The 18,865-nt window shown below is 45.5% G+C and overlaps 1 protein-coding gene across 2 annotated transcripts in view; it reads left to right on the plus strand.

The window, feature by feature from the left end:
- The window catches only part of SMS (spermine synthase), a 56,705-nt gene that overhangs the window by 14,014 nt on the left and 23,826 nt on the right, over window positions 1–18,865 (plus strand). For both annotated transcript variants that reach the window (XM_025372510.1, XM_025372511.1), the window contains exon 2: window positions 15,194–15,314. In XM_025372510.1, the coding sequence (XP_025228295.1) occupies window positions 15,194–15,314 (121 nt within the window). The remainder of the gene's footprint in view (window positions 1–15,193; window positions 15,315–18,865) is intronic.

Consider the following 18,865-nt stretch of genomic DNA (forward strand, 5'->3'; position numbering starts at 1 on the left):
ATCTTTACGTCTTAAAAGGGTTGTAAAGCACACACACCAAAGAATATGTAACAGAAACCTGAGTTAGCCTGAACGCTTTACCACGTGGCCCTTTACAGAAAAAGCTTGCCCCCCTCCCCTCACCCCGCCTTTAGACCATCTAGGTACAGTGATTTTGGTTGCCTGTTTCAGAGTCATCTGGAAAAATTTTGAGGTACAGATTTCCAAGCCCCTCACATGGCTGCCTTCTCATCTGGAATCCATCATAGCGCACAGCCCTCTCCGTGTTTGAGTAGTTGTGACTTGTGTCTTTTGTCTTTCATCTTTATTCTCCAGTGGCACGCACTTGTCCAGCACCTCCTAGGTGCTGAGTAATCTCCTTGGGGGCCCAGTTGAATGTGGACTTGGCTAATAGTACCCTGGTAAAGCCACAGGAAGGGAAGGCAGAGGGACCTCCTTCGTGACATGTGTATCAAGGACCATCTAATATAAATATGATATATATTTGTATTTTTAACACCACACAATTCCCAGAGTCCAAACTGTTTTATCTTTGGAAATGCTATTTCATTGTTGATTCACAGCCTGGCATAGATGCTCAGACAGAACCCTCGAAGTATTGTTTTTTTGATACAGAGTCTTGCTCTGTTGCCCAGGCTGAAGTGCAGTGGCGTGATCTTGGCTCACTGCAATCCCTGCCTCCTGGGTTCAAGGGATTCCCTTGCCTCAGCCTCCCGAATAGCTGGTATTACAGGCACCCGCTACCATGCCTGGCTAATTTTTGTATTTTAGTAGAGACGGAGTTTCACCATGTTTGTCAGTCTGGTCTTGAACTCCTGACCTCAAATGATCCGACCACCTTGACCTCCTAAAGTGCTGGGACTATAGGCGTGAGCCACTGCACCCGGCCTTGAATTATTTTTAAACACAAAAATGGTATGACCCATAAGGGATTCTGCCCAGTTAAGGTTAGTGAGAAGAAAGCTGGATGTTCGTGATAGTGATGCAGTGCTCAGAAAGCATATTTCATCCTTCCCATATAATGAAACTGGCAGTCCCATGGTTTCTACTTTGGCAAGGAAATTTTGTTTCCCCTTCTGGATGGAGCTAAAGGAAACCATTGTCATTTAACCAGGGCCAGCCTGTGTCCTCTGTTTCAGCCTGCCCCTCTGTCATGAGGGGGTGAAGGTAGGTTGGTGGCTGGGGCCGTCTCCACATGTCACATGCCAGTTTTGAACTAAAAGTAAGGGCTGGTCACTTTACCTGGTCCAGATGCATTCCTAACTCATCTCCTGTTCCCTGACCTCAAACACTGCAAGTCCCCTTTCAAAACCTTCTTCTTGTTACTTCTCTAACTTTCTGTTGGGTTGTAGCATGATCCCCACCCCCTGCTTTTCTGTGGGTTCTTATCTCTTTTCCTAATCCTCTGCCTTGGTTCTCTTCCACAGCTCTGGGCCAGAGTTTATTCCTTCCTCTTCTCAAAAAAACATGGTCCTTAAGCTGACGGGGCCCACTGAAGAGCATCGTAGGATACCTTGTGTTGTTTGCATGATTCCTTCCAGGAGAGGTCAAGTGGCCTGGTTATTCAGTGTCTCACAGCCACAAACTAATAGATAATGTTCCTTCCAGAGGAAAGGCAGGCTTTAGTATACTATCTTGTCTGTGCCTTGTTTTCTAGGTCTTGGCTAGACTCCATATGGGTTAAATCAGAAGGGTGAGGATGGGTGAGTTTGAATCACTTGGCAACCAGCAAGGTGCTGCCCTCCCCAGTCCCATCTGTGGGAAATGCTCTCCCTTGCAGTGGGAATGACAAGGCAGGGCAGTGAAATAATTAGCAGCACATTTAAGCCATTGTGGCTGGTACTCTGTAAACATGCCCATATGGCTTCCCTTAATGCATGTTTGCATGAAAAAAGCTTGGGTGTCATTTCTGTGTTGGTGTTGTGTTTTTCTTCCGTAGTTAATTTTTCTTGTCTGGTTGCTCTTCTCTATGAATATCAGAAACCATGCTATAAAAATTAAAGTCCTGTAAATTTCTCATGCCACTGTCCCTCTTCTGTCACCCAGACAGGAGTGCAATGGCGAGATCTCAGCTCACTGCAACCTCTGCCTCCTGGGCTCAAGCGATTCTCCTGCCTCAGCCTTCTGACTAGCTGGGACTACAGGCATGCACCACGGCATCTGGCTAGTTTTTTTATTTTTATTGTTGTTATTTTTTGAGATGAAGTCTTGCTCTTGTCACCCAGGCTGGAGTGCAGTGGTGTAATCTCGGCTCACTGCAACCTCTGCCTCCCGTGTTCAAGCGATTCTCCTGCCTCAGCCTCCTGAGTAGCTGGGATTACAGGCATGCGCCACTACACCCGGCTAATTTTTGTGTTTTTAGTAGAGACAGGGTTTCATCTTGTTGCTCAGGCTGGTCTCGAACTCTTGACCTTGTGATCTGCCCGCCTTGGCCTCTGAAAGTACTAGGATTACAGGCGTGAGCCACCACACCCAGCCTTTTGTATTTTTAGTACAGATGGCATTTTGCCATGTTGCCCAGGCTGGTATCCAGTGATCCTCCAGCCTCGGCCTTCCAAAGTGCTGGGAGTACAGGTGTGAACCACCACGCCTGGCCCCGTCTGTATTTTGCAGCCATACTGGCCCCTGTTTGTATTTTGCAGCCATACCTCACCGAGACCTGAGACTGGCTGCAGGCACTTTAGTGTTAGGAAAGCTGTGTGGGAACTGGGCACCAGCCACCTCACTGTGTAGCGACAGTAATTGTGCAGTGACAAAGATTGTTTCTCAATCTTTGTTTCATGTTTGCGCTCCCTACCACCCAGCCCTTGAGGCCAAAGAACCTTTGTTTAGATATGTTTTACTGATTCTCTCCCACAACAGTCACTCAGATACTTGGTAGTCTATGATGGATGGGGACATTTAGAGAAGACCACAGCAGCCTCTTTACCTGATGCATGTTGCATCTGAGCCTGTGCCTAGTGGGCAGCTTGTGGTGGAGGGGAAGGAGAAACCAATTATTATTATTATTTTTTTGTAAGAATGTATGTATTAGTTTTCTATTGCTGTACGATAAATTACCACAAATGTAGTCACCTAACACATAATCACATTTTATGTGGATTAATAATCTGAGAATGGCTCAGCTGCGTCCATTTTTATTTTATTTATTTTTTTGAGACGGAATCTCTTTCTGTCACCCAGGCTGGAGTGCAGTGGTGCCATCTTGGCTCACTGCAACCTCCGCCTCGTGAGTTCAAGTGATTCTCCTGCCTCAGCCTCCCAAGTAGCCAGGACTACTGGTGCACACCACCACACCCTACTTTTTTTTGTATTTAGTAGAGACGGGGTTTTGCCGTGTTGGCCAGGCTGGTCTCGAACTCCTGACCTCAGATGATCTGCCCGCCTCAGCCTCCCAGAGTACTGGGATTACAGGCGTGAGCCACTGTGCCTGGCCAGTTGGGTCTGCTGCTAAGGATCTCAAAAGGATGTGGCAGAAGCTGGGCTGTGTTTTCATCTGGAAGCTCTGCTGGGGAAGAATCTTTTTCCACATTCATTCAGATTATTAGAATCCACTTTCTTGCAGCTGAAAGACTGAAGAAACCAGATTCTTACCGACTCTTGGTTGTGGGCTTTCCTCAGGTCCTAGAGACTGCCCACGGCCTTTAGCCACCTGGTCTTCCACCTGGTAGTTCACAGTGTGGCTGCTTTTTCAAGGCAAGAGAAAAATCTCTTACTCCATTGTGCTAAACAGAGTCTATCATATCATAACCATGGGGTGAAATCTCATCACCTTGCCATCCTGTATTGATTAGTAGGAAGTCATGAGTCCTACCCACACTCAAGGGGAGGATATTATTCAAGGACCTGACTCATTGGGACTCACTGTAGGTATGTGTGCCTTAGTGAGTGATTGCATATGAGCACAGACAGAAGTGATATGGCACAATTAAATGTCATCTCAATAAGAAATCAAGATTATATGACTTCTTTGAGTTAAAATTACTACATTTTAGAAAACAGTGAATATAGGCCAGGTTTTTAATATCGTTGCCACCTTAGATGTTTTCCAAAAAGATAGAAAAAATCTGGTTGTATATAGGCTATAATACACCTGTTTGCAGAAGCACCTGGAAAGCACCGACAACCCCAAAATATATCCATTTTTGTCCTATACTTTTGTGTGTGTGTGTGTGACAGAGCCTCGCTGTGTCACCCAGACAGTGCAGTGGCGCAATCTTGGCTCACTGCAACCTCTACCTCCTGGGTTCAAGTGTTTCTTCTGCCTCAGCCTCTTGAGTAGCTGGGATTACAGGTGCCCACCCCCACGCCTGTCTAATTTTTTTTTTTTTTTTTTTTTGTATTTTTAGTACAGATGGGGTTTCACTGTATGTTGGCCAAGCTGGTCTCGAGCTCCTGAGCTCAAGCGATCCACCTGCCTTGGCCTCCCAAAGGGCTGCGATTACAGGTGTGAGCCACAGCACCTGCCCTGCTATATGCTTTTTTTTTTTTTTTTTTTGGATAGAGTATTGTTCTGTCGCCCATGCTGGAGTGTAGTGGTGCAGTCTAGGCTAACTGCAACCTCCGCCTCCCGGGTTCAAGTGGTTCTCCTGCCTCAGCCTCCCAAGTAGCTGGGACAAAAAATTGAAAATATTTGTATCAATAGTTTTTGGGGTATCGGTGGTTTTTGGTTAGATGGATAAGTTCTTTAATGATGATTTTTGTGCACCTGTCACTCGAGCAGTCTACACTGTACCCAATATGTAGTCTTTTTTCCCACACCCGCTTTCCACTCTTCTCCCGTAGCCCCGAAAGTCCATTATGGCATTCTTATGTCTTTGCATCCTCATTGCTTAGCACCCCACTTATAGGTGGGGATATATGATATGTTTTTCCATTCTTGAATTACTTCACTTAGCCTAATGGCTTCCAGTTCCATCCAAGTTGCTGCAAAACACATTATTTCATTCCTTTTTATGGCTGAGTAGTATTCCATGGTATATATACCACATTTTCTTTTTTTTGAGACGGTGTCTTGCTCTGTCACACAGGCTGGAGTGCAGCTGTGTGATCTCCGCTCACTGCAACCTCCACCTCCTGTGTTTAAGTGATTCTCCCGCCTCAGCCTCCCAAGTAGCTGGGATTATAGGTACGCAGCACCACACCCAGCAAATTTTTGTGTTTTCAGTAGAGATGCTGCTTTGCCATGTTGGCCAGGCTGGTCTTGAACTCCTGACCTCAAGTGATCCCCGCACCTTGGCCTCCCAAAGTGCTGGGGTTACAGGCATGAGCCATCACGTCCGGCCAGTATACCACGTTTTCTTTATCCACTCGATCAGTGGGCATTTAGGTTGGTTCCAAATTGTGCTGCAATAAATGTGTATTCATGTCTTTTTCATATAAATTCAATGGTTCCAAATTGAATTTCAAATAAATTCAATGGTTCCAAATTGAATTGCAAATTGTGCTGCTATAAACGTGTATGCATGTCTTTTTCATATAATGGCCTTTTTTTTTTTTTAAGACCGAGTCACTCTTTTGCCCACCCTGGAGTGCAGTGGCCTGATCTCTGCTCACTGCAACCTCCGCCTCCTAGGTTCAAGTGATTCTTCTGCCTCAACCTCCCGAGTAGCTGGGATTACAAGCATGTGCCACCACGCTGGGCTAACTTTTGTATTTTTAGTAGAGATGGGGTTTCACGATTGGGGATTCACGATGGGGATTCACGAATTAGCTGGGCATGGTGCTGCGTACCTATAATCCCAGCTACTTGGGAGGCTGAGGCAGGAGAATCTCTTGAACACAGGAGGCGGAGGTTGCAGTGAGCAGAGATCACACTGCTGCACTCTAGCCTTGGTGACAGAGCAAGACACCGTCTCAAAAAAAAAAAAAAAAAGAAAATGTGGTATATATACGATGGAATACTACTCAGCCATAAAAAGGAATGAAATAATGTGTTTTGCAGCCTGTTGGCCAGGCTGGTCTCGAACTCCTGAGCTCAAACCTTGGCTTCCCAAAGTGCTGGGATTACAGGTGTGAGCCACCGCGCCCAGCTTTGTTTTTCAGATAGTGGCTTTTTTTCCTCTGGGTATATGCCCAGTAATGGGACTACTGGATGCAATGGTAAGTCTACTTTTAGTTCTTTAAGGAATCTCCATGCTGTTTTCCACAGTGGTTGTACTAGTTGATATTCCCACCAGCAGTGTAAAAGTGTTCCCCTTTCACCACATCCACACCAACATCTATTTTTTAACTTTTTAATAATAGTCATTCTTGCAGCAGTAAGGTGGTATCTCATTGTGGTTTTTGCATTTTCCTGATAACAAGTGATGTTGAGCATATTTTTCATGTTTGTTGGCTGTTTATCTTCTTTTGAGAATTGTCTGTTGCCCATGTCCTTTGCCCACTTTTTGATGAGATTATTTGTTTTTTTCCTTGCTGATTTGAGTTCCTTGTAGATTCTGGATATTAGCTCTTTGTCAGATGCATAGTTTGTAAATATTTTCTCACACTTTCTGGGTTATCTGTTTGATGATTATTTCCTTGGCTCTGCAGAAACTTTTTAGTTTAATTGGGTCCTGTTTGTTTATTTTTGGTTTTGTTGCATTTGCTTTTGGGTTCTTTTGTCGTGAATTCTTTGCCTAAGCCAGTGCCTAGAAGAGTTTTTCTGATGTTATCGTTATCTCCTAGAATTTTTATGGTTTCAGGTTTTAGATGTAAGTCTTTGATCCACCTTAAGTTGGTTTTTTGTATAAGGTGAGAGATGAGGATCCATTTTCTTTCTTCTACATGTGGCTTGCCAGTGGAGAAACCAACTTCTGAGACTTCTCCATTGCCTTGGCAACCTTGCAGTAAGTGGGATTCTGAAGGCTCAGCTTGTTAGTTTGGGATTCTGGGGGAACAGCTTTATTGAGATATAATTCATATGCCATATAACTCCTTTATCGAACATGTACAATTCAGTGGCTTTCAGGATATTTGCAGAGTTGTGTGACCATCATGACAGTCAACTTTAGAACATTTTCATCACCTCAAAAACAAACCCTGTGCCCCTTAGCCATCACCCTTATTCCTCCCCACCATTCTTCCCAGCCTCTGGCAACCACTAATCTGCTTTACATCTCTATGAATTTACCTTTTCTGTTTTGTTTTTTGAGGTGGAGTTTCGCTCTTGTTGCCCAGGCTAGAGTGCAGTGGCACCATCTCGGCTCACCTCAACCTCCGCCTCCCGGGTTCAAGCGATTCTCCTGCCTCAGCCTCCCTAGTAGCTGGGATTATAGGCATGTGCCATCACGCCCAGCTGAGAATTTGCCTTTTCTGGACATAACAAATAGAATTACTTTTTTCCGTTAGCATAGCGAAAGCTGCTTTCACTTAGCATAGTGTTTTTAAGGTCTGACTGTGTTGTATATAGTGTGTATCAGTACTTCATTCCTTTTATGCCTGAATAGTGCATGGATAACCACAGTTTGCTTATCCATCTATAACTTGATGGAAGTTTGGGTCATTTCTACTTTCTGGCTATTACATATCATGCTACTGTGAACATCTGTGTCGGCTTGGGTTGTGTGTCATGAGCTTCATTTCATCATCATGCAGCTGTTGTAAAAAGGACTAGATATAGGGCTGTAAAGCCAAGCCGTTAAGGAATGCCAAAGGACCACCTGCTTGACCTAGAAATTCATTAAGCTTCTAATATCTGAGAAGTCTAATAGGCAGATCCTTTTTTAAAATTAAAAAGTTAAATTTTTAATTGTAAACTAAAATTTTCTTTTGTGAAATTGAAGGCTTTTTTGCATATCACTTGATTTCTGTAATCTGGACCTGCTGCCTGTCAGTCTTCATGCTTTTGAGGGACCTAGCACATTCTGAGTTCAAAAGATGCTCTCAAACCCTTAGGCAGTGCTCAGCCATGGGTTTGGGTGAAAAGGAGACTTGAGGGATGCTGTGCTCTTTGTCATTCTTTCCAGAGGGGTTATGCCAGTGGCGTTGGTGACTCCTCAAGAGATACTTCTTTAACTTGATTCCTGAACAGGTACTTCTTTAACTTGGTGTAATTTATGTAAATTTTAGTGTACCAGTTCTGAGTTTTGACCAATGCATACAGTTGTGTAACCACCACTATTATCAAGATTAGAAACATCTGAACGGGTTTTTAAAGCAGCTACCTGATTTCAAATTGGATTGGAATCCAGTTTCCTTTCCTCTTTTAGGTTTGGGGTCTATCAAGAAAAACCAGAAAGCTGCTTTATGTGTGTAGGGAAATTGTGCACAACCTGAGCCTGGCTCTCAGGTTATCTGACGTTAGGATCTGGGGTTTAGGAGAAAGGATGCCTGCATTTGTGCTTCCCCTTGCAGGGTATTTGCAGACTGGCTCTATTGCCAGCCAGCTCGCACACCGTCTTCCCATGGAGAGAGTGCAGATCTCTGAAAGGAGCAGGCAGGGAGGGGCTGGGTGTAAGCCTGACCAAAGGTTGGCGGGGGGGGGGGGGCCCTTGGACTTAGGTGGCAAAGTGGTAAGCATGGGTGGGGAAGGCGTGAGTGTCTGTGTGTGTGTGTGTGTGTAGGAGCACTGAGAATAAAGAGTGAGTGAGGGCATGGAGCTCTAGAAATCTCGGCAGTTCTATGGTGGCTGGGGCTGCAGTTGCTGGAGCAGTAGGTGGGCTGGAGGTTCAGCTTTGGGTCTTATCACTTGGCATGATGCGATGATGGGGATGACTAACCACTCCTTGGAGCCAGTTCTGGGAGAGACCTAGGAGGGAAAGGGGCTTGATAGTGAGGTATGAAATTTTCAGTCTTCATAACTAAAAATATGCTTGGCGAGAATAGAAATTCATCTCCCAACTTCACAAGCCAGGTGCTCCTTGACCATGAGAGAGCTGAAAGGAGTGTGAATGTAAATCTGTTCCAACCGCCTCATTTTGCAGAGGAGAATGTCAAGGCTTTGGTCTGTCGAGTCTGATGGCTCTGCCTAAGGGGAGGGATGGTGACTACACACAAGACAGTTGGAGTTGTGTAGCCTTCAGAAAGCACCCAGTGTGCTCATGGCCTGAGTTTTCTTAGCTAAAGTTTATGAAGTTGAAAAAACAGTCACAAGCCAAGGTCACAAGTAGAGAGGTTTTTTGTTGTTGTTTTTTGTCTTTCTGGATGTGTGAGAATTGCGTATTTCCTTAGGGCAGCCTCTAATGGAATTTAGTTAAGGAGGATGTTAGATCTGAAAGCTGAAGGAGGAGCAGGAATATAACATGCATGTCTTTTTTTGTTTGTTTTGTTTTGTTTTGTTTTGTTTTGTTTTGTTTTGTTTTGCCAGGTGTGGTTTTGATTCAGAGTGACTCCCTGGCCTGGTAAGGTTGGCTAGTACAGCTGATCTGCTTTATGCACACAGGGCTGCGTACCATATGGATCGGTGATTAAATAGCAGTACAAAACCACGAGGGAAGGAAGGAACTGACGTTGATTCTGGGTTCTATAGAGGAACCCTACAAAGTAGTGTTTCTATTTTATGAGGAAATTAGGTCTGTAAGTGAAAAGTCCTGGCCAGCAAGTTTGGGTGGGGTGGAGAGACTCTGGTGGGAGGGTTGAGGGGGCCTGTTATGGGGACTGTTAAGTGGCTGGTGATGTAACCATTGACGAGAGTAGGGAAGTAACAAGCCTGATTTTAATCCGAGACTTGTGATTGGAACAGTGCTGGGAGCAGTTGCACAGGAGGCAGGTTCCAGCTAGATACACAGATTTGGGCTTCGGGCATCTGGAGCTGATACTCAGGGTGGGAAGAATGAGGTTCTCCAAGACGGGCATATAAATGGTTCCCTGGTAGAAAATGAGGCAGGAGGTGAAGCTTAGGACTTGATTCTTTCCCCTTCCTGTCTTCCCTTCCTTTCCTTTAGTAGTGCTGTATTTAATTTGGACCAGTTTATTCATTTTAAGTTACTGTTGAACAAACACACAAAGTAGGCAGTGGGCTGGAAATGGGGGCATTGCGTTGTTCAGTAGACAAAGGACATGTTTTGCCTTGGGAGAAGTCACTGTGTTTCTGAGCACTTTGGAAGGCTGAGTGATCTACTAGTTGCAATATATTGTTCTTGCTTGGCCATTGAAGTGAATTTTCTGAGAACTTCTGCCAAAGAAGAACATTCCATCGGCCTAGTTTGGATGACTATGTCTCCTTGAAAGTAGTGTGATGAGCTCTTTTAGCATTTGACTCTATCTTCACATTTTCTTCTGATTTGTGGACATTTACGACCTTGCTGTCCTGTGTTCTCAAGTTTGGGTATATTCTGACCTCAGGCTCGTTTTCACCTGAGTATGGAGCATGTAGTAGTTCTCAAGTGATTGTATTGCCCCTCTCTTGCCCTTGGGGCAGTTGGGGTGGGGGGTCTTTTATTGACAAGCAAAGGCATTCCTGACATTTACTGGGTATGATGGGTTACCAAAGTCCTGTGAAAGACAAAGACGGGGCAGCCTTTCTTACCACATTGTTAACCTTGCCCCTGATAGCAAGGAACCCTGATAGAGCAAGTCTGATTTGTTTGGTTATTTTACAAGTTCCATGCTAGGCAGGCATAAAGGTTGAAATTTGGAATAATTCCAAAGCATGTTCTGGGGCATGTGCCAGGTTACCCTTGGCTTCAGTTAATAAAGAGTTCTAACTTTTCTCAGCCCTTCTGTTGAGCATTTTCTATAACTTTTTGGTGGCTTAATGAGTATAAGTGGTCTGGAAATGGTAGGGGGTTTCTTTTCCTTTTTTTTGTGTTGGGTGATTCAGATTAGTGGTTCTCAACTGTGGCTGGACATTGGAATTTCCCAGGGAGCTGTTGAAAATACTGATGCCTGGGTCCCACCCCCACATTTCTACTTAATTGGCCTAATGTGTGGCATTGGAATTTTTCAAAACTCCCAAGGTGATTATTATTTACTTTTTGAAATAGGATCTCACTGTTGCCCAGGCTGAAGTGAGGTGGCGCAATCATGGGTCACTGCAGCCTTCACCTCCCAGGCTAAGGTGTTCCTCCCATCGCAGCCTCCTGGGTAGCTGGGACTATAGGGACGTGCCACTATGTCCGGCTAGTTTTTGTATTTTTGGTAGAGACAGATTTTACCACGTTGCCCAGGCTGGTCTCGAATTCCTGGGCCCAAGCGATCCTCCTGCCTTGACCTCCTAAAGTGTTGGGATTACAGGCGTGAAACACCATGCCTGGCCTCCCTGGGTGAATTATAATGCACAGCTAGGATTGTAAACCACTGGTCTAGATGTTCTTGAACCTCTGCAAAGATATAGTAATAAAGGATGATGAATTCAGCCAAATAAAATAATTTTTTATTTGCCCACAAAACATTTATTGAGCACCTGGGATCAAGATGACTAAGGGAGCCACCTCATGCTTTTGCTTTGTTTTGCCTTAAAAAGCCCTGATTTGGAAAGAGATACTACTGCGGAGTTTTCACCTCTAGCTCCCCTCCCTGGAGTGTCTTCCCCAAGGGCTGGGTGACAGGGGAGACCCCAGTCAGGAGGAAGGTGAGGATGAAGGGAGGTGAATGGTGGGCAAAATGATGGTGTCCGTATAAGGCCCTGCAGACACCTTCCTGGCAGGGCTAGCATACTCAGATGCCCACGGGGACCCGGCGGCCGCACAAATGAACAGGGCTTGTGGGTAAATGAGCTTCCAGAAACACGTTCAGTTTTGGCCTGTTTTTACTGAACTTGGCGGGTAAGCCTATAGTGTGGGAATGAGTAATGCTTCAAATCAGATTTCTTGTGTAGTTTTTCCTTCAGTTTGAAACCTGGCCGGAGGACTTTCTTTAGTCCACACGGTGCCTTTTTGTTAATTGTGCCAGTTAGAAAAAGAGGATGGCCAGTACACTGGGCTTGGCCAGCAGTCAAATCCTTTGCATAGATCGGACAAAGACCCCCCTTTCCTTGGCCTAAGGGATGAGGTTCATCCCAGCTCAGCCACCCAGGCCAGGGTCCTCGTTCACTGCACAACCTGGTCAATTACACGCAGGGTGGCTTTGTCTAGATTGTTCGTTCACCAGCATGGGGGTTTGGGTTCTGTTTTGTAATGTGCCAACAGAACCATCTTGAGGCCATTTCCCAGGAGTGATTATTTGTTTTATATGCTTTCAAAACAGAAAACATCTGTTCTAGCCAAGGAGGGATTGCTTAATTTTAGAATGGCTCTTCAGATTCAGGGAAAGTTCTGCCTGGCTCAGTACACTCAAGCCACCTCCACAGTGGGCTGGCCCACCACACTTCAGTGACAAACGTAAACTGAACAAGGTTAGTTTATCTTACCAAGTTTGAAATCAGATTTATTTTAGTGAAGTAGAATTCAGTCTTAAATGCTACAGTTCTGGGGATATAATTCAGACCTTGGCTTTTAATTTCCTGAAACCAATTTCAGAATAGCAAAGCAAGCTAGATGATTTTCTGCCAAATGACTTTCCCAGAGGCACAGTTTTGCTAGGAACAAATGAGAGCTTAAGGATTCATTGGGCCACCACTGCTCGGTGTTTACAGAGGCTTGTGCTGCTGTGGAAGTGTGACGTGGATTCTGTACTGGTAGTCTCTCCCTGATGTGGGACTTTTTCTTGGAGATTCTTTGATTTTGGCCATCTGTAGGGCTTGACCACCCTGACATCCATCCCTACCCAAGTCCTCGCAAGTTTCAGCTGCATCCTCGCTTTGGCTAGCCAGACCCCTGCATTCTGAGGGGGAGGAAACCACTTCTTTGGGGGTGAACACCTGTTGGTGACTTTTGGAAGGGGTTCCTCTAGTTCTTAGGGCTGTCTGAAGTCCCTTTGCTTTTTCTCTTCTTCCTCTCTCAATTGCTGATACCCCACGGGTCTCAGGGTTGTGGCCCATTTATTTCTACCTATACCCATTTGGGAATTTAGGGTTACACTCTGTCATCTAGTTTTGTTCCAGATGTTGTCCATGAGTTTTGGCTGGGCTATCAACTGCTCTGGTTGGCAATTCTGAAAATTAAATTATGTTTTCACTGCCACTTTTAGTATTCTGTTTGCTGTTGTTAAAGTTGAAAACGAATTTTGGGCAGGTGTATTAGCTTGCTAGGGCTGCTGTAACAAAGTACTACAAACTGGATAGCTTACAATGGCAGAGATGTATTCTCTCACAATTCTGGAGGCCAGAAGTTTCAGATCAAAACGTGACAGGCCCTTGCTTCCCCAGAAGGCTCTAGGGGAGAATCCATCCTTGCCTCTTCAGCTTCTGGTGCCCTTGTAGCTGTCCTGGGCTTGGCGTGTGGCTCTTAATCACTCCAACCTCTGCCTCCGTCTTATGTCACCTGCCCCCTTTTCTCCCTGTATCTTTTCTTCTGTCTCTTATAAGGGCACTTGTCATTGGGTTTAGGGTCTGGGTACCTGGATAATCCAGATGCTTTCATCTCAAGATCCTTAACTTAATTACATCTACACAGACCCTTTTCCAAAGAAAGTCACACCCCCAGGTTCTGGAGATTAAGATGTGGATATATCTTTTTGGGGCCACCGTTATACCCACTACAGTGGGAGAGAGTGAAATCTTCTGATTTTTAAATGGCAACTAATTTACACTTTAGTCTGTTCAGGGACTGGGTGCAGTGGCCCATGCCTGTAATCCCAACACTTTGGGAGGCTGAGGCGGGTGGATTGCTTGAGCTCAGGAGTTTGAGACCAGCCTGGGCAACATGGTGGAACCCCATTGCTACCAAAAATGTACAAATTTAGTTGGGCATGGGCTGGGCGCGGTGGCTCATGCCTGTAATCCTAGCACTTTGGGGGCCTGAGGCGGGCAGATCATGAGGTCAGGAGATTGAGACCATCCTGGCTAACACGGTGAAACCCTTTCTCTACTAAAAATAAAAAAAATTAGCCGGGCGAGGTGACAGGCACCTGTAGTCCCAGCTACTTGGGAGGCTGAAGCAAGAGGATCACTGAAGCCCAGGAAGCAGAGGTTATAGTGAGCTGAGATTACGCCAATGCACTTCAGCCTGGGTGACAGAGGGAGATCCGGTCTCAAAAAATAAAAAAAAAGTCTGTGCAAGCCAGAGTGAGACATATCTGTCCATTTTGGCCTCCGAACTCCCCGTTTGTAGCCTTCATTCAGTGGCCTTGGGAACACAGTTCTGAGTCACTAGAGATAGACTATGCATAGTGAAAAAATCCTTAACATTCCAGTTCTAGTTTCAGCACTACTTAGTTTATGGCGGAAATTCTAATGTAATTTTCTTGGCAAATCACACTGCAGTCAGCTGTGACTCTATTTTTTTCTTTTACCTCTGTTCAGGTCACAGAGATGCTTCGTTTTGATATTTACCAGGCTGTTTTTCCCCTCACAGGAGCCAGCCTTCAGAGGGCTGGTGGGAAAGTAAAGAGTAATTCCTCTTGTCATATCTTGGTTCTTTGTTTTACATTTATTAGGGAATGCCTGCTTTGTAGATAGAACTAGAGAACAAATTGCATTTACCCCTTATTCTAAGTATTGTAATGTTGGATGTCCTTGAAGATCCTGGCTTCAAGTGAACCTGCAGAGGTTAATGTACTTTATGTGGGAACACTGATTGCACTTTTGGGAGTAGGACTGTGGGCAGGATGGGAGACAGGAAGATTGGCTTCTGCGACCATGGAGGTGGGGTAGGGAGACCGACAAGCCAGCAGGTTGTCCCATATGGAATCGTTGTCCAGTTTGTACCATTGAGAGCTATGTTACTGAGGATTACTGTTGGATATTTTTTTCCAGTTATAAAAGCAGCACATCGTTTTTGTAAAACATGGGGGAAAAAGCTTGTCATTTATATTACTCATCAGCAGTGGACAGGTATCACCTTTCTAGTACCAAGTGTCCTCATTAATTTATTTAACCTGAAGTGGAATCTCATTTGTTGTTCTTGCATTTATTTGCATTTCTTTAATTTCTGCTTAGAGTGAATATTTTGTTGTGCTGTCTCTAGGCTGAATATGTCTACATCCTTGGCACAGCTATTTGTGGTCGGCTTTTGTGTTCTTACCATCACGTAATCTGGTGGTCTGTGTCGCCTTTCCTTGCAGGGTGGAGAATGTTTATCACTCATGTCATGACAAGGGATAAGTGACACTGACAACTTTGTTCAGGTTTTTTTTTTTTTTTTTTAAAGGTCAGTCCTCAAACTGTGCCTCATTGGCCCTCCTTCTGAATGTTTCTTTCTGACCATCTTGCCTTCTTCCCTTTGTTCTCCAGCTGATGGTGAGACCATTCTAAAAGGCCTCCAGTCCATTTTCCAGGAGCAAGGAATGGCGGAGTCGGTGCACACCTGGCAGGACCATGGCTATTTAGCAACCTACACAAACAAGAACGGCAGGTGAGCAGTCTCCGGTGCTGTTCTTCATATCTGGTCACTTATGAGCAGAGTGGGTGACAGAGTGGAGGATGGGGGTGGCACCTGGCTTTTGTTTTTCTCCTTTGACATCTTTTAGGATGGGGCTGGAACTTGGTGCTTCTCAAGATTCTGCACATCAGAATCTCCTGGTGGCGTTACTGACCACAGGTTCTTAAGCTCTCATGTATATAGAGATTGACAGGAGGCCAAACATGTTTCCCAGACAAGTTTTTTGTTAAGACTTATTCCCAGAGTGAGCATAAGGAAGGCAGCCCAGGAAAAGTTTTGTGGCTGACTCCCCCAAGGTGATGTTTTGAAGGGAGTGATGTGAACAGTTCATGAGGTAGATGAGTGTAATTACAGGTACGCACCTAGTTAGTGGTGTGCAGATGCAGTGAGACCTCCTGCTTAATGTATGCACCCTGAAGTGGCTGGTGAGCCCGCTCTTGGCGGGGACTTTAGCGTAATAGTACGACAGGGGCAGGATCGCTCATTGGGCTCATGCAAGTGGTAGGTCAACTCCCTGGAGTAAAAAGTTTACAGTGAAACTCAGCCTCTTAAGTCCCTGGAGTAAGATTTACCATAGGATGCTGCTTATCTTAGTGTTTCCCGGTCTCTTGGTCAGCAAGGATGATATCAGAGGGGGTGGGGTCCGGATGTGGATTGGTTGGGGTGCCCACCACCTGTGAGGACCCACTAGTTTGCAGCAGAGGCCCGTAGTGGGCATGCCGGGGCCTTCTCGCTGCAGGATGCTGAGCTGCAGACACTCTTGCTCAGGTCAGAGTACGGTGGGCGCAGGCTGAGGGTACCTGCTCTAGGCTGGCCAGCAGCAGTGCTGCAGGGCCCCAGTGGCAGCCTGCACAGAGCCTCAAGCAGCGCTTTGCCATCTTCCTGGCTCCTAGAGCCTGGTATTTCTGGAAATAAGTGTGTTATTGGGGTGGGGGGAGCCCAGGTCCCTTCTCTACACTGTTTCTGGAGAGCTTTCACGAAACACTCGTGCCTGGGCATTTCCCCCAGAAATTGAGGTCACAGGGCCTGGACATCTGGATTCCTCCAAAGCCCCAGTGGTTCTATGTGGCCAGGACCAAGAACCCCTGGCGGCATAAGCAGCTTGAAATGGCAGGCAATGATCCCCTGGGCCCCTACCGCAAGAGTTCTTGATGCAATAAGCGGGTCTGCAACCGGGCCCAGATTGAGTTTTCAGGAAGCTCCCGGGGGATGCTGATGCTGCTGGACAGCTGACCACACTTTGAGTAGCACTGTTATGACTGATTATCAGCTACTGCAGACCATGGTGAAATGCAGAAGAAAATCTAAACTAAGAAATGACTGATAACAAGAAACCAGTGCGTTGAGCTCTTGGTATTTCCTTAAATCTTGGTTTGTATTGTATCTGGACTGGCTTAGTATGTAAAACTACTAATTAAGATTCTTAGTAATTTGCACTATCAATTTAGAAATGTAATAGGGTGCGGGGTATACTGCTTGGGCGATGAGTGCACCAAAATCTCACAAATCAGTACTAAAGAATTTACTCATGTAACTAAACACCACCCATTCCCCAATAACCTATGGAAATAAACATTAAAATAAATAAAAATGTGAACTCCAGGATGGGGTATTTTCGATGACTTTTATTCTGTTACCTCAATAGGTACCCAGTACTGGAATTCCACGTGGCTTCCTTAATGTCCTACTTTCTCTCCCTTTGTTTCTCTATTAAAGGAAAAAGTAGCCACCTCCATTATATTCCAGAGACCTAGAGATGAGGGAAACCTGTACTTTTTGAGCTCACTGCCCCTTCCATTATTCTCTCTATAAGTCTCCATGGCCCACTCCTGTGGCATTAATTGGTGTTCTCTATCCTGATACCTCTCAAAGACATCCGAACCTCTTCTTCCCCAAGCCCAGACTTGTATTTCTAACTGTGCAGCAAACCTCCCTGTGTGTTTAGTAGATACCGCAAATGTATCTAAGATGATGATTTCTTCCTTATATGAATGCTACCACCAAACCCTCCTCTCCCCTATGTCCTTTCCTTCCCTGCTCTGACCCAGATGGTCTCTTGGAAGCAGAGGCTGTAGCTGTCCTAGAGCCCTCTGGCTCCTGCAGGATTACACTCAGCCCCTCCCTGTACCTGCCGCCTCTCACTGTTTTTACTGTGGTCCATCTTTTGGGGACCACAGCAAATCGGAACTCATCATCCACGGCCTCCGGTGGCAGGCTCCTCAGCCAGCACCAGGTGAAAAGTTGCACTTTTTCCTCAGCCAGCACCAGGTGAAAAGTTGCACTTTATCTCCTAAAGGCCTTTGCAGCTGGGCCCTGCCTACCTCTCTGTGACAATTATTGAAGTTTCTGCCATAGCCACCAATTCCAGTTGTACAGAAGATTTAGAATTCCTCCCAGAAGGGGTTTTTGAGTGACAAGAGCTGTATGGAAACTGCTTTGAAAAGCAATAAACAAAAACAAAAAAAAACCCAAATGAACTGCTTAGGGTTTTGTTGTTATTGTTGTTGTTTTTGAGACCAAGTCTTGCTCTGTTGCCCAGGCTGGAGTGCAGTAGCGCAATCTTGGCTCACTGCAGCCTCTGCCTCCTGGGTTCAAGCAGTTCTCCCACCTCAGCCTTCCAAGTGGCTGGAATTCCAGGCACTCACCCCTACATCCAGATAAGTTTGTGTTTTTAATAGAGACGGGGTTTCACCATGTTGCCCAGGCTGGTCTCAAACTCCTGGCTCAAGCCATCCACCTACCTCGGCCTCTCAAAGTGTTGGGATTACAGGCGTGAGCCACTGCGCCTAGCCAGCTTAGTTTTTAAGAGTTTTCTACTTGGTCTCCTTCCTCTCTCACTTGGTCAACTGGTACCCACCCCGAGGTGCCTGTCCTGAAACCTCACCTCTCCTACCCATGCATGGGCTTGGGGAAAGGAGCTGAGCCACCTTTATTCGGGTTCTCTGTTCCCTTCCCCCCGACCCTGGGCACATTTTTCCCCCTGTAGTTCTGGTTTTATCCCTAGGAGCACCTTAATCCTTGACTCTGCCTTCTAGCATTCTCTGTGTTCATGCTAGAACCACCCAAGTGGATAAAGGGGACATTATTTCTCTGTTGTTCCTTCCCCCCTCCTCTCTGCTGCCAGTGAAGGAGGGAAAGGAAAGATGATCCTCTCATTCCGGTGTAGAAGAGTTTGTGGACTGTGGGCAAGAACTTGATTTTTGAGGTCACTTAAGGGCTGAAGGTGAAAAATTAACTAGTTTTGTTTTATTTTAAATTTTTTATAGAGACAGGGTCTCACTATGTCGCCCAGGCTGGAGTGCAGTGGTGCGATCATGGCTCACTGCGGCCTCGATCTCCCAGGCATAAGGAATCTTCCTGCCTCATCCTCCCAAGTAGCTGGGACTACAGGCGTGTGCCACTGTGCCTAGCTTATTATTTTTGTTTTTGTTTTTGTTTTTAATCCAAGCACACTGTCTGTATTCTCTGAGCATAATTCATCTTCTAATTTAGTATTTTTCAAACATTTCTTTACCTATAATTTA

This window comes from Theropithecus gelada, chromosome X, assembly GCF_003255815.1.
Source record: "Theropithecus gelada isolate Dixy chromosome X, Tgel_1.0, whole genome shotgun sequence".
NCBI lineage: Eukaryota > Metazoa > Chordata > Mammalia > Primates > Cercopithecidae > Theropithecus > Theropithecus gelada.